The 16,271-nt window shown below is 35.5% G+C and overlaps 1 protein-coding gene across 1 annotated transcript in view; it reads right to left on the bottom strand.

Moving 5' to 3' along the window:
- Positions 1 to 23: 23 nt before the first annotated feature.
- DDX60 (DExD/H-box helicase 60) overlaps positions 24 to 16,271 on the bottom strand; it is a 45,687-nt gene continuing 29,439 nt past the window's right edge. The window contains exons 30-38 of the mRNA XM_009565172.2: positions 15,017 to 15,217; positions 13,871 to 13,975; positions 12,362 to 12,500; positions 11,589 to 11,710; positions 9,505 to 9,652; positions 7,084 to 7,226; positions 5,996 to 6,147; positions 3,877 to 3,939; positions 24 to 3,781 (exon numbers count right to left, since the gene is read on the bottom strand). Coding sequence (XP_009563467.2) covers positions 3,679 to 3,781; positions 3,877 to 3,939; positions 5,996 to 6,147; positions 7,084 to 7,226; positions 9,505 to 9,652; positions 11,589 to 11,710; positions 12,362 to 12,500; positions 13,871 to 13,975; positions 15,017 to 15,217 — 1,176 coding nt within the window. The 3' untranslated portion in view covers positions 24 to 3,678. The remainder of the gene's footprint in view (positions 3,782 to 3,876; positions 3,940 to 5,995; positions 6,148 to 7,083; positions 7,227 to 9,504; positions 9,653 to 11,588; positions 11,711 to 12,361; positions 12,501 to 13,870; positions 13,976 to 15,016; positions 15,218 to 16,271) is intronic.

The raw sequence follows: 16,271 nt of genomic DNA, 5'->3' as shown, positions 1-16,271 counted from the left end.
AAAAATGTTATATCTTGTTAAATACTTAAATATGCTCATGTATGCTGTATCTTTAAGAATGTAGGCCTTCCAAGAAGTGAAGTGTCACTGGGATGGGGGACTGAGGTGTCACAGAAGGCAGGTTCAGTGAAGCCTCAGCAACGGGAAGCGGTATATTGCTGTATTGGTACAGCAGCACGTGCACTGGGGTTAGATTAGTCATGAGGGTGCAGACAGTAGCCCTCCCATTATAGGCAGGGAGGGAGCAGAGCCATGAGGAAAATAAAGGGTATTGAAGGGCATTACTGAAACCCGTTTTGCGTATCCCCCTTCAGTGATTTTTTTCTTTTTCTACAATGCATTTAATGTATATTGAAGGTGCAACTTCTAATGTAATGTCAATAATTTCTCTTATGCTTTTGAAATTAAACACTGCATCTATGTTCTTATGTGTTGTGGAAGGGTATCGGCTACGCTTCTGAAATGATGCTTTTATGAAAAGTAACCATCACAATTTTCAGCTCCATTTGGTACCAATTTGGGAGTCAGTGGACAGATACTAACTTCCTGTCTTGATGAAAGCATTAGGAGAATCTAGCTTTTCAAACACAAAAATCTCATTTTAAAACTTGTGCAATGACAGGAAAACAGCACTTCTCGCTGTAAGTATTAATGATCCAAACTCATTGAATTTTTAGTCTGTGAAATATGATACAAAGTGAGGATTAAAATACCATCTTTTCTAACCTATTAACCATTTTGTTGCATCCAAGAGGTAATTATGTGTTTACTGTTAGACTATGTGGACAGTAGTACTATTTCAGATTAAAGCTTCAGTTCATTTAGTGTTCACTCTCCAGCAAGAGGTGCTGCCAGATATTAAATAAATGAATCATATATTGGGTAAATATGTCAGCTGGAAAGTATTAGATCAGAACGTTTAATATCCCGTCAGAATTCTTGACTGGGAACTAGATACTCATCTTTTCTTTTTAAAAAAGTAATCCAAATTATTTCTGTAACTTCATAAGAGAAATATTACTAAATTTAAATCTCTGCAAGGCTTACCAATATACTTCCTGTGACAGAGTACTTGGAAATGCTATTCTTCATTTAGGAAATGTTGATCTAATGTTAAATTAATTTGCATTAAATTTTTTGCCTTAGTTTTTCTGTGGGGTCCGTTCCTCTATTAAATGTGCTGAAAAGTAGATTCTAGAATGTATAAAACTTGCTAAACTTCCCTTTGCATCTGCATTAAGGAAGGTGGTGAAAATTCTCTTTATTGTTAGTTTTAGAGTTATTTGTTTATGTCTTAAGTCTTATTGTATTTCAGTTTTCTCCTAAGAGTTATTCTGCTTTACCTCTAGACATTCTTGTCACGTTCTTCTGCATGTGTAGGAGAGAAATGTTAAAAAGGTACTAAGTTAAATTACTGGAAGAAAGGCTGTGGCGATAAAGCCAGAAAGTGTCATGGATGGAGGCTGATCTCACTCCAGTGAAAGCAAGAGAAATTGAACAATTTTGGGAAGACAGATAAGGCGTCTATGAAACTTGTGGACAGAAAACTTTAGAAAATGTTTCTTTTCTGATACAGTGGCAAAAAAAATTCCTAACAAATTAGGGTTATGCAGAAACTCTACTGAGTTTCTTAGAATTGCTTTTTTTTTCTTTTTTAAGTGTATCTTCTGCTCAGTTCAGTTGCAGTTTCATTGGAGTTTAATAAAGTTGAACTTGAAAGCAGATACTTTGTCTTTTAGTGAAAAGGCACCATTATGAAACCAGAAAGCTGGTAGACTATGATACGTTATTTTTAAAAGCAGCAACTGTAGGTGTTGGGGTTCAGTACGGTCCTAGGACAACTTCTCAAGCATGGCAAGTTATTGTCTAAGTGTGTTATAGCTCAGCATTAAGGTTTTATAGGGGAGATAAATGGTAAACAGGATGGGGTTTTTATTTACAATAGGTTACAGTAAATTTACAGTCCATTCAGATATTAAATCAGTAGAATTACTGATTTTTCTAATATTTCCATAAATTGATTCCTTGGTCATTTTGACTTAAACACTTGGTCATCATTCACTAGTGACTCCTTACTGAAAACTGTAACAGGAGTGAAGTGGGTTTTGTGTACTTTATTAATAAAGTGAAATGCTGAGTGCTATTACTAATGTTTAAAGAGACATTACAGTCTTCAGCGTATAAACTTAGTACCCAGCGATAGACCTAATAAGTTTGTTTTCCACACAGGAGATCATGCTTACTTATCAAATGACTGAGAACACAATAGGGCCAATTTCTGACTTTATTCCTTGATCAATTCATTGTACCTTAGCTAAAAAGATTACCCTATTTATACAGGGAAACATGAATGTGAAAAGGCCTAAATAAAGTCACTTCTACCCTAGTTGAGGAACAGCTGTGCAAGATTTATGTGCATATGACATGATTATCAAACCATAAAGAATAATTGGAGTAAATTTTATTGTCCAAGCAAAGTTAAAGCAGACTTTTCTACCACTGTGTTCTGTTTCTGGCATAATTTTGTTTCACACATTGAAAAAATAGAAGAACAAAGAGCAAGTCAGTTGATGGTAGCTCAGCAGCAGTACCCAACTACATACAGGTTTTCCCTCCCAATATCTCCTGGCAATGTGCTGCGTGTAGTTCAATGCTGCCAAAAAAAGATTCAAGTCATAGACTTCATGAATGATTGATGAACCCCAGAGTTAATTTGAAGAAATTGGATTCTGAATTGTCCTTATGCACATTTTGCTTGTTATCAATAGAGTATAACTTACAGTGCTGTCTTGGTCATCTGCATAAAATAGTGTGTGGAAATGAGGACTGTTGTCAAAGCCTAATTTTCTTATGTTTTCTAAACATTAGTTGTGTGTACGTATTTTTTTGAGACTGAGCAGACTAAAATGAAGTGTTAAACTGAAGAATTTTACTGAAAATACTGCTGAAAGCTTTGCTCATTCCAGAAAAAAAAACCCAAGAAAATAGTTAGGAAACTTCTTTTACTAAACTCAATTTGTATAGCAAGACACTTTGATACATATGCTGGAGGTGTCCTGAATCTTTATTACTCTTAGGGGTACAAGAGATGAAAAATGAAGCATTTCTATATATGGTTGGAACAATTTATTTATCAAACTTCATTGCACTGATAGAAAAACCTCTTTTGTAGACTAAAATTGCAGACTAAATTAAAAGCTTTTAAAATGTTTCATGAAGGTACTACTTCATAGCCTAACAGAAACCTTGGAAAATAATTAGAACAATTTATTTGATTGCAATTGCTGAAGTAATTGCTGAACATCACAAATGGGCTCAAAGTTTCCAATGCTGCCCTGAAATCATACCAGCTGTCAGAACTGACATTTATTCCTTATATTTCTGAGAGCTGTCTTAACACATGTATATCGCTGCTTGAAAAATAAAAGTGCAGTTGACAGATATGTGCAATTACCTAGTTTTATAACCTATTGGAAACAATTATTTAGTTTACATTGGAGCTGCTACAACATCGATGTGTAAAGGTTGATTTTCTAAACTAAATTTTGTATTTCTAATATTGGATATTACTAAGGCTTTATTATGAAACATATTTGATAACGCAGAACTAGTCACAACCTAAAAGGCAGCTGATCTGTTTGGTACGACTATTATGCACTACGGCTTTTTTTCCCCTCTTCAGCCAACGCTCTTCAATTTCTCTTCGTAGATTTCACCCAGTTGTTGAAATGCCAGTAGAACATTATCATTTGGATCATCACACAGTTCACTCAGTGATGTTCTGGGTTTTTTTTAAAAGAAAAAGAAAAGAGCATATTTTCATTTTAAGTTGCTTTAAAGATGAAATGTATATTAAAAAACACAAGTTTATCATACCCAATAGACTTAATGAGGAGTGAAAAATCCTTGAGTGCGTAGTAAGCATCTCCTTCATTTAACCTAAAGAAAGAAAGAAATTCATATGGATATGCACTAAATGATACTGTTTTACCTTTAATAAATCCTGTAGTGTAGGTTGGGTAAGGATGCAGAGGGTTATTCCGTGGTATCAAACACTGACAAACTAGTTCATTGGGTTTACTGTAGAATAACTATAAGCTTAAAATAATAGATAATGCTGTAGAGACATGTTTCTTTAAATATTCTAAACATATAAAGTACTTAGGAGTAATATTTGAAAGAAAATTTAATTTAGTAGTATTATCTTGGGAACATTGTTTCAACTGTTAGAAAATCTAACCTGAAACCAGCTAACCAGGAACACTGCACTTCACACAAGTCTGCTGGCTAAATTCAGCAGGAGACAGTGTAAGCATTTTTGTACGATGAAGATCCTATATTTTGCAAATTGGACCACTGATTACTGAAGAGCGAATTAACAAACTCAGTTTCTAGTAATTAAGAATACTACATTTAAAAAAAAATACAATCAGTATTGCAGTGAAAATAATAGCATTACAGAATGGTTTGGGCTCACAGGGACCTTTATCAGTCAGCTAGTCCAACCCCCTTACTATGGACAGGGACATCTTTCACTGGATCAGCTTGATGGAATCAAAGGATGCAATTCATAGAATCAGTGAATTTCATCTCTTTATAGTGTGGCATTACTGCCAAACTTCTAGTTTAACTACAACAGTGCCTAGAATGTGTATTCTCATTGCTCTTATTAGAATCTTATTTGAAGAGATTACAAAAAAAGAGTAGGTAATATGCTCTCAACAGCACCTAGAGATCAGAATGAGGTGTTTTCTTATATGTAAAAGTTACTGGTTATGAATTTGAAAGCAAAAGTATTTGATAAAGTAGTTGAGCTTTTTTTGAGTTGAGGTTGGTAATAAAACAGATAATGTGAATGGCTTTGTTAAGAACTGCGAGCTAAAAGTTTTATAAAGAGGTGGATTTAATGAAAAAGGTCACAGAAGGCCAATGAGATTCAAAGGTGAAAGTGATAATGATAAAATTGGAAGACATCATATTTAACAGGTACATATCTCAGATTGCAGAGGACAATAGGGCTGTAAATGGCAAGAGCAAAAGAATAAAAATCTGAAATTTAGCTTCTGAGAAGAAAGAGAAGACTGATGCAATTTACCAGTTGCTTAATTAGGAAGATGAAAGTGCTTCAAAGATTATTTGTCTGGAGCTCTATCAAGTGTAAGAGCTTGACAGGCTCTTCAAAGTTTTGTTTTGTTATTTCATTTTTTTTAATCAAGGCTTTTTCACAATGAAAAATATCAGGAAAGTCCCTGAGAATGCAGTAGCCTAGAAGATGGTAACATAATAGCAGAGAGATGTCAAAAGCTTGGTCAAATAATAAAGACAGAATCAGATTAAAGAAATTCATGACCAGAAAGAAGCAGGCGAAAGAGTGTAAAAGAAGAGATTAAAATTCCAGTTTTGGAAAAAAGGGAAAGAAGAGAGGACGACTGCATGTACCACAGCCTTAAATATGAAAATATGATGAGATGTGGCAGTGGTTGATCAGCTTAGGGGCAGAGGTTTTGGCAGGCTGTTTTTTTTTCTTTTAAAGAGAGATGATAGTATGAATTATCATGACAATGTCGCTAAATGCTTAGAAAGGTTTGGGGAAAAAAAGACAAGTATCGAATCAATACTGACAGAAATACTGAGTTACTGGCAAATTTTGCTTTGCAACTCTGAAAGTCAGGTTTCAATTATGACAGTCCTCCCTTACCAGGAAATTCCTTGGTTTTGATTCAGCAATAGTTTGAGGTTACGCTGCTGTTTGATCAAGATAACCTGTATCACTGGGGTCAAGACTTCCCATTTTTGGTACTGTTTTAAATACCCAGCTAATACATTACCGCCATTGCTGTTGAACTTAAATGTAGTATAGATTTTATTCTCATTAAAACATTCAACTAATCTAATCATATTTAATAGTTATTTCATCCCTCGGTTCTGCTTACACTTATGTATCATATTGTAAACAAAGCTGCTGTTTAACTGTATTGAAAATGGTAATACATACCAGTTATCAGTTGTCAATGCAGTCAAGGAACCATGCTTATAGAAGTCCAGTGCATATGCATTGAGTGGCCTCCTCCTTCCCTGACTGTCATACTTCTTCAAATAAAACAGGGGGCAGTTTGTGACATTAATTCCAAGGGAACGGAAGACAGCCTTAAAAAAAAAGATGTCTGCTGAATAGCCATCAGGATTTTGTTACATGCTTATTTTGTCTAACCTAGCCTTAGACCCACAGCTGGAAAGTTTCACACTTCTTATCCTAGACCGCTCCAAAAATCTGTACGTGTACATATAAGATGTAAGCACAGGAGAGAATTTAGTTGTAAAGTGACTTATGCTGCCTGTGCAGCTCTGGGATGTTGCAATTTAATGTTTGACTAGGCCACTGAATTTCCCTTGAGTTTTAGGTGAGGATTTTCCCATGTGCATAGATCATGTACTCAGACTCTCTCACTGATGCTTTGAATGTATTAATCAACGTTAAGCATGGAACATTTTAAGGACAAAGGTAAATTTCAAATCCCCAGTTGTAGGAGTTTAGTTTTTTCTGTTACAGTGATAATTCCCTAGTGCTACAAAGCACACGTAGAAGACTGCGGGAAAATGCAAGCAAACAGTTAACGTGCTGATGTGTATTGCAATTAAGCTAATCCATAGGCTGAAATCCTATTTGAGAATCAAATTATCAATGCAATAACACAACCTTTCACTAGGATCCTTGGGAACACTGTGTGATTGATTTAAAAAAATTGAATTCCTGACGTGGAGAAAACAAACTGGAGACATGAATCTGAAATTCTGGAGTAATTTACTTGTCTTAGAATTGAAAGGATCAGAGACTTTGTAAGAAAGGAAACTACTTACAGACATTTTTTCCTATATCCATCTATTCTGCGTTTCTTGCACTGTGATAAAGTGGTGCTATTCAATGCTGATTTTTTTGGGTTTTGAGACCTTTCAAATTGTTTCTTCTAAAGAGTGACACTCAAGCATGGTACCATCATATACAGAGAAGCAAGAACGCTGTAATAAAAATTATTTTTACTGAACTGTAATAGAAATTTTGTCCCAATGAAGAAAATAACTTACTTTATTAATGATCTCCCCATGAAATAGACTGTTATCAACCACTCCAGATAAACACGCAAAAGGTGAGATGGCAGATACTCTTTTAGTGTTGTCCATCAAATAAGATGCTAGTTCTGAGCCATGCCAATTCTTAGATGTAAAATCTAGGCAAAAAGTTTCAAACACAACTTAAGCTATGCAGACACAAGCTTCCTTTCAGCAATCTATTTTAAAAGCAAGAAATTTTCAATTCAGTGTATAATGACAGGAATAGAGCGAATCTTCTAAACTTAGATTCTTCTTGGTATGTTTACTTCTTTTGTTCATAAGAACCTTTATGCAGCTGATTGTAGTATATAAGAAAGTTTTCTAGTAGTCATAATAAATACATCTCAATCCCCCCTCACAACTCAAGCCTTTCTCCTTGTCTCATCTGTAGCCAAAAGTGCTAAGAGCAGAAAGTTGGGCCAAAATCAAAGGGAATGTTATTATTGGAAGACTTACTCTACCTCCACCTTTTATTCTGTCCTACATTGAAGAAAAACACGTTTTTTTCAACCTGTATTTACAGGTCTTAATAACTAGACATCTAATAATTTTCATAGCTGTCCTCTAGACTTCCACTCAACATTTTTCTTGAAGCGTGGTACTCTAAAGAATGAATATTCTAACTGAGGCCCTGTTAGGGCTTAAGTATATGAGGGTTGTCACACACAAGCACTCTGCTTTATACAACCCAGTATGAATTTCTGGTTTTACAACAGCATGGCATCTCATTTGGCTAATGATCTGCCTGTAATTTCAATCCCTGGCTGTAGAAGTCTATCTAGTTATTTCTAAAGGTATTTGTACTTTTGATATCCGTTTTATAAACAGAAACTTATGCTTTCTTTCCCAATTCTCAACTATACTTTCAATCCTTACACTGGAACCTTTTCTGCTTTGTGTTATGGTAAGTATGCTGTGGTTACACTATGGCATTTCATTATTATCATAACCTTGGCAGATCAACTTTTTTTTTTTGTTTGCAGCCTTGCCCCAAGTTATGGTAAGTAAGTACTAAAGTGTCTATCACCTCTTGAACTGGACATGGTTTGATCTCACATTTCTTTTTCTGTAAATCTAACAAATTTCTTTCAAAATGAAACAGCTTCAACAAAATAGGGAGAATGCAATCATATTACACCTTCCATTTAAACAAGAAAGTTTACTATTCAAGTAGAATAGAAAATCGAATTTTTGCAGCTCACATCTTTAGTAAGTGTAACTTGAGTAACGTGCTACATAGATTACATAAAACGGAATATATATCCTGACAGTGCAAGGCAGACCATCCTATGCTTTTCTAATTCGGAATTTCATCATTCTGTGATAACAGCTTTTCATTTCACACATTTTTCAGGTAACATATCAAGGTGTGGGCTCCCTCCATTGTTAAAATAAAGAATCTTAAATTTAATATGAAAAAATAGGATTTCACTAAATGTTGCTAATGTTATACAATTACACAGCACTTTCCTGTGCACTGTATTGGAAATGGAAAACTGCTATTTATCATCTCAAGCTATACATAGTATTCAACTTTGTTTTTCATTCACCTAATTTGTGTATCTCTCCTGGTGCCTCACTTTTGTATTGAATCGACATCCACTTTATAAAAAATTTTCTATGATCTAGGTATCCCCATACTTGAAACTCAACATAGATGATAAGATATCGTAGATTGTAATTCAGGCTTTATATATGCATACATATATTTGTACACAGCACAGACTAAAAATATCAGTATTAGTATTTTTGAAGGCATGTTATTTTTAGAGAGGCCAGGCAGTTGGATAGTGGTATGTTTCTTTGCTTTTATCTCTCTTACAGAAAGTAACATGAGATCATGCAGAAGTAACATATTTTTCATCTGATGGCTATCCATATGGCTTGATAATCTTATAGACATGTCTTTTCATATTGCCTTGGTTATTTGACTTCATTTATTGGCATAGGTAACATAGTTGATTTAACAAATGGTACTATATTCTCCTTTAACTCTTTATTTGATCTTCAGTGTTCAGATGTTGAAAATCTATCCTTTATAAGACTCTGAAAGCAATTCAGAGGCATCTGAAGACCTGCAAATGCATTGCTGAATAGGTAAAAACGCTTTATTCAATAATGTATTTTTCCTTTCACAAAAAAGCCCCTTTGACTTTTATTTCTGCTACAAAATAATAAAAGAATAGCAACCAAAATTAACTGTTTCTTGTACAAAACTTCTGCCACATACAATATAATCTATAATGCCTGTAAACCAAAAGTGAAATAGAAATTGTGTATCTTTATTAGCATGTCTGAAGTGAGCATTTTCGTTACAAAATAAGAATTAACCTAACTATCCTAATAAAATCAACTTCACTCATAATGAATATGCATTAATTTTTCACTTCCTACCTGTCTTTGACAGTGGGAGTCTGTATTCTTCTTCCATATCTGCCAGCTTGGCAGTTGTCAGAAGAAAATGAGCAAAATTTTCCTCTACTTTGGTGTTGTACTCATTTACAGCATTTGCAAACTCTTCTGGGAGATCTTCCAGAAAGACCTGAAATAACATGCAGTTTATTGCTTAATTCAGGTGATTTTTCCAAAAGCATAATTTCTGCATTGGTGCATACATAAAGCATTAGTGCCTATATAGTGAAAGAAGGAAAGAGTACAGCTCCAGACATTATACAGCTTGTCATACTGCCTGACCATTTAAAATTAACAGATCTTAAAGATGAGTGTTAATTTCATGCAGAAAAAGGCATAGAAGATAAACAGTAAGTATAAAATTCGTAGATTTTTACTTACAGACTACTTCGCAAACAGCTCTATTAAACTTGTTTCAGCTAGCTAAAAAGGAGCTTTTGAAGGGCTGCCTTCCCCTGATCTTGTTTTGCATGTTGTTCCCCACCAGCATGGCAGACTGAAGCTTGGCTGCCATTAGCCACAGCAAGACTGTAATCCCTCCTACGTGACTTTTCAGAAATAAATAACATTTTTCTTCTTACAATGCTTGCAAAGAACTGGCCACAGAAGCAGCATCTTCAACAGGAAGAAGTTTCCTTTGTTGTTCCAGCCGTAGCTGCTTCCTCCAAATTTTTAAGGCTTTCCATAGAAGAGCCAATAGGAGCACATTACAAACGTTTCACTTTCTGCCTGTACTTAGAATGGGTTAACTTTGTACATAACTAATGTTAATGCTCATCCTACTAATATTGTTTATACTGTCATGTACCACAGAGCATGCTGGTGTCCTTCTGCGTCATTTTTGTGTCACAAAATGCTGCAGCTCCTGAGACATAGACAAAATTCTAGCAGAGGGAGGAGAAGAAAGTATATCGCCATTTGGGGAAGAGATACTTGAATTGTACTCTAAAAAAACAGGGTGTCATTTATAATTTTACCTTTTGGAATATCATGACAGTAACTGTGTAATTGTCTCGTACTTTTCATTTAACCTGACAGCCAACTGCTGCTTCTGTGGTTAAATCGAGGCTTCTTCATTTTAATCCAGTAAATACTTTTTTTCATTATTTCAGCTACTTGTATTGCCTGTAGGTGGTAAATAGTTGGTAGGGGTGGGGGTGTCAGGGCAGGCACGCGGTTCAGGGCTGGCTACAGTTAGAAGAGGCCAAGGGCTGCGCGGTGACAGACACAGCCACCTCCAATGGCCCCACCACAGGACAGAGCTGAGCCCATCAGGCATAGATGTAGCACCTCTGTGAAAACTTAACGAAAGAGCAAAAAACATCACACAGGCAGAGTGAGACACAGCAGTGCTGACACGATGATTAGAGAAGGAGCAGGAGGAGGCTCTCCACGTATGAAGTGGAGATTCCCCTGCAGCCTATAGAAGAAACCATACTTGAGCAGAGGTTTCCCTGTAGCCCTCTCAATGGAGATGGCCATACCAGAGCAAAATTCCATGCTGCAGCCAGTGAAGAACCCTGCACCGGAGCAACTGGATGGTTCCTGGAACTACAGCCCATGGAGAGTAACACTGGAACAAGGGTGTCACATGAGGAGGAAAGAGTGGCACAGCTAGCTGTTAAGAATCAACCACAGCAACTCATTTCTCATCAGCCCTGCACCATGTAGGGTGAGGAGGAGGTAAAGGAGTCAGGAATGAAGGAGTAAAGATGAGACTGAGGGTGGGGGGGGAGGAGGAAGGTGGTGTTGAAATTTTTGTTTCTCACTACCAAAATTAACAAATTAATTTACTTTTCCACTAGGTGAGGCTGTTTTCCCCATGATCATAACCAATAAGCAATCTCCCTGTTATTGTCTTGAACCATAGGCATTTCCATTCTATTTCCTCCCCCATCCTTTTTGAGAAAGAGGAGTAAGAGAGTGGCTGGGTGGGCAGCTATCTGCTGGCTTGCCCACCAGACTGCTGCACATCCATAATGACATTAGTCTAACTGACAGAAGGAAGCGAGTTCATTGAAGTGGTACACAACATAAGTTACAGAATAGACCAGTGCTTTCTCTACCTTTGACTGGCAAAACTGGTGTTTATATTGCATTGAGCAGGCTGGAAGATATTTTCTCCCAAAGAGGTTTGCTAGAATGAGCACTAGCTTTTCCAGCACGTCTTCTGAAAAAACAGTTGAGCCTATGCCAAAACAGAAAGCACTTGGGTTAAATACGAAAATATTAAAAAATATTATTTGTTTTTTTACTTATTATAAACAATTCCTATTCAGGAGTTTCCTTCCCAGCTACCATTGTCATGACAGAGGTTATGCAAAACTAGGTTGGATAAAGAATCACTCATTACATACAAAAAATTCTGGGAGATAATTAAGCAACTAATATGTAAAAATTAATACTGTATTATTAAATGTTCACATACAGCAGCATATCTCAGTGCATAGGAAGGATTTTAAACATGTAAGGAGACATTAGTAGTACTTCATTTTTTTAATTTGTAGATATTCATAGTGGTCATCCATCTTAATTGCTACATAGTATGCAAATCTTCCTCAGGAATCAGACTTATTAATTTTTCTGTGTATAGCATTCTTTTCTACCTCATCAGAATGTTTCACAAACAGTAAATTTAGATTCATGATAGTAGCATTGCCATGTGTGCCTTGGCTTTCTCAGACATAAATATAAGCATATGCAGAGGTCAAGGATATGAGCACGGAGGCTAAGCAAGCAAAAGGTGGCAGCAGCAAGATGTCACCCATAAAATTTCAGAACAATTGAGGTTACAGACCCTGCCACAGTCTGCAATTAAGATGCATGGAGTATTATTTACCTCTAATTGGCTGGCACAGTTTGTGGAATAAACCCTTCACAAGAAAGCTCACTAAAACAAAATTTGAAGGTTCATAATAGTGCAAGTGTGTCACAAGTCCAGCAAATCCTGTGGGGTTACCTTCTTGATCCAAGTAGCACTATTTAGTTTAGAAGAAAGAGAAAAGGTTATTTGTGAAAGATGAACTTGGATACAACAAAAATATAAAATGGTGGCATTCAGAACCGTCATTCAGCGTAACGCACAGGTACCTACTGAGACCGTTCAGTCTCCACTGAAAGGCAAAAAATTTGCCCTTAGTGAAAACCAAATATTTGAGTAATTCCATGGGAAATTTTCATCTTGAATTTATAGTTTTAGTGCTGATTTACATCAGGTTGCAAATGAAAAGTGCATGCAGTCGCCAAAGTAAGATTTGATTCAATTTTCATTTAAAAAAATATTAATCGAAATGTTTGATGGAATAATGGTACAGCAAGCAGTGATCTGTCAAATACTTTGCTGTAAGGTTTTGGGTGCTAGAAGATTATATAGTTTCAAAAAACAACAGGACAAACTCATGGAAGAAAACTCCATCAAAGGCTATAAAATCCTGGACACCTCTCCTATGAGACATTACTCTGCACCACCTTGTAAGAAAGTAGGGAGTAACCAGAGAATCATTATTACATGGTTGCCCTCCCCCCTTTTTGTTTCATACAGTTCCCTGGGAAAATTACTGGAGACAGGATAGTAGGTATGAGGGCTAGATTTTGTCTTCTTATCCTAACTGTAACCTTTTTGTAAATCTCTAATCTCTTTTGTACACTAACCAGATTCTGCTTTTCAATGGCAGTATCAGGCTCCTGGTCTCACATAAAAGGGACAGGCAGCACAGGAGGCAGAAATGCTGCTTAGGGCTCCTATTGGGAGCAGGATTAGGAAACCTGGGCACAGATGATTTGTTGATGTAATCACGTTATTGGTGCCTGTTACTGCCTGCAGTACTGGGCTGCAAGCCAAAATGGAGTGATGCATAAAAATTTTCTGAATTGGCATCCGTCAAATTGAAATCATTGCAATGGAGAGATACTCTACTCATTTTCCGTCTTCTCCAAGATGTAATTCCTAAATTTTTATTAGAAATATAATTTCTCTCAGCATTTTGAAAATCACATCATCCTTAATATGTATTAAACCCCTATAATTTCACATGCATGCATCTTCATATATAAATAATATAATGTAAATGCACAACTCTCACTTTCTTAATCAATTTGTAATCATATAGACCATACCATAAAACTTTCCTTATTGAATTTATTCCATAATACAAGTAGTTCAGACTCAACCCCAAAATTAAAGCACTCTAATTTTATCTGTTTCCTTACATTTATTTCTAACATAAATAGCTTGTTGCTATGAAATATAAAACACATGATTCTCTAAATGGAAGCATACTAACACAAACAAATGAGAATCTGTAGATTTAAGAAGAACTACCTTTTACAAGAACAAGTTAAAACCTACCTCTTTGATAAGAAATTGCAGGGAATATATAAAATAAATTTTTAATATTTCAGCATATCTTTCCTTTTTGAATGACATCAGTGAGTGCTTCAATACTGACAATGCCTGGCCAAAAAAAACAACCAAACAAACAAACAGAAAGAAGAAAGAAAAAATTAGAAATTCAAGAGAACGTTGATATTGTAACAAGCAAAAGAATAAAACATCCAGCTTTTATGCTTTGTTTCAGCAATTGGTTTTCAGGTTAAAAATGCTGAGTTATGTTGTAATTTTATTCAAATTGAATGCCTAACACCTGAAAATACTTGTGAAAAAATCTATCTGTCTGTTAGATGTGTGTGCATTTTCTAAATTTGTGCTGAGGCTTATTAAGTTAATTACATGAAATTCATATAAGGATCTAAAAGACAAGGATTTAAATATCATTAAACTTAAACCAGGAAGTGTTGAAATTACTATTTTAATATTTAACACAGAAGTTTAGCAATTTACTCTGTTATCTTAAAAAGACTTAGGTTTGAATTCATTCAGTGAGTCTGAAAATAAATGTTTATATACTGAAGTGGATGTAAAAAACAGATCATTTGGAGGTAAGAGTTCCCTAATTACAGAGGAAACCTCTGACCAATTTGCAGTCATTCTCATGGGTTATTTACTTAAATCACTGCATTAAATGATAAGAATAAGAATTCTTTTATTCCAGAGAATTAGTATGCAGATTTAAACAAATCACTAATAATGAGAAAATTCTATGTGTTTCAATTGAGATAGCATTTCATAGCTCCCCTCTTCCTTATGGAAATGTGTGTTTAGATTTTTTCCTCAAATAAAGCTGAGATTTTAAATACTGGAAGACTTTCTGATTCTCCAAGTTAATGCAAATATTGCATAGAACAACAGTCAATAAAAATACCTTCCTGATAGCAGCCTTCTCTCTGATCATAATATTTATTGTAAAGAATAAGTGCATGAAAATTAACAGTCCAATGCTTTGGAGAAGATGGCACAGGAACTAGAAGCAGATAGCAGAGTATGCAATTTAATTTAGAGGCAGATTGCTTACTTCAGAAGTCCATAGCTTTCTGCTCATATTAAGGAGATATTACAACTTAATTAAAGTGCTATTGAGAAAAAAAAAAATTAAACCTTTGCTTTGGCATCTGCTTTGTCATCAGCCTTCGCAGCCAACAGCATGAGTCTCAATATTAAGCTAACAGTCAGAGGAAACTGGCCTTTCAACTGAGGTACATTGGATTTGATAAGTCTTTCGACTTTGGGCATTGGGATATCATAGAAGAACACATTTCCAATCATATCTTGTCCCCGTCTTCCAGCACGTCCTGACATCTAAGAATAAAATATTTAATAATTATAGTATTAAAACAATAAAAATATTAATTTTAAAATAAAATACACCTAAGTTGTATATACTGGTACCATCTATACAGTCAATAAAGCATTTATGCAGAATATTAAAGTAATATTTGCAAAATATATTGTACCTCAAATACAGCTGGTTTACAAATGTAGTGGGTTTATTTACTTTTTTAAATATGTACTCCCAAATTTTATAGAAGACCTAAACACTGACCAGGACACTTATGTTCTCTCACATATGTTTTTAACATTTATAACATTCAAGTTCATGGTAAGTTTTAACTTAATTTATACCTATACACCAGCTTTCTTTTCAATTTACATTTAGCTCTGAATTATTTCTGTGTAGATTTGGGGTAGAGGTAGTCTCAGTAGGAATACAGAGCATTGAATATGAATAAGGAGCAGAGAGAAGCTGCCTATGGGTGTATTTGCTTGCTTGGATCACCTGTTCTTGGTCAGGTCCATTGTGGGGACTTGCCCCCTGTACCAGATGATGTGACAAAGCTATAGTCATATCATTTATATGCAGCAGAAGGGAGGTGCGTGCAGGTCCAGCTACTGCACTGATCCACTCACGCTCTGAATCTGAGAGCCACTTGCCAGCCCTCTGAAGAAGAGGCCAACTGGCAGTACTTCGTGAAAATATAGGTTTGAAAACCAGCACAAGAGCAGGAAACATGAGCTAGTGAAGAGGTTACAGTCTCTCAGCCCACCTAGTATGTTATGCAATGACTAGAGACATTCTGCTTTATTGCATTTGCAACCTCATCTACACACTGCTGTGTTGCGTTGTGTAGAGCGCCGCATCTAAGATGGAAGAAGCAAAAATGTCCCTATTAATCCAGTCAGCAATCTTTCATTTCCTCATTATATCCCAACTATATGTTGTTACAGTATATTTTTCACAGTTTTGGAAAACCCTGGCTAGAACAAAACAGCTTTTGTTTTTCCAGCTCCCATAACTGAAAGCTGCATCTGTGCCTTTAATTCACGGAGCAATTGTAATATTTTCGTTCCTGAT

The sequence above is a fragment of the Cuculus canorus genome, chromosome 4 (assembly GCF_017976375.1).
Source record: "Cuculus canorus isolate bCucCan1 chromosome 4, bCucCan1.pri, whole genome shotgun sequence".
Taxonomy (NCBI): Eukaryota; Metazoa; Chordata; class Aves; order Cuculiformes; family Cuculidae; genus Cuculus; species Cuculus canorus.
This window is presented reverse-complemented; position numbering and strand designations above follow the sequence as displayed.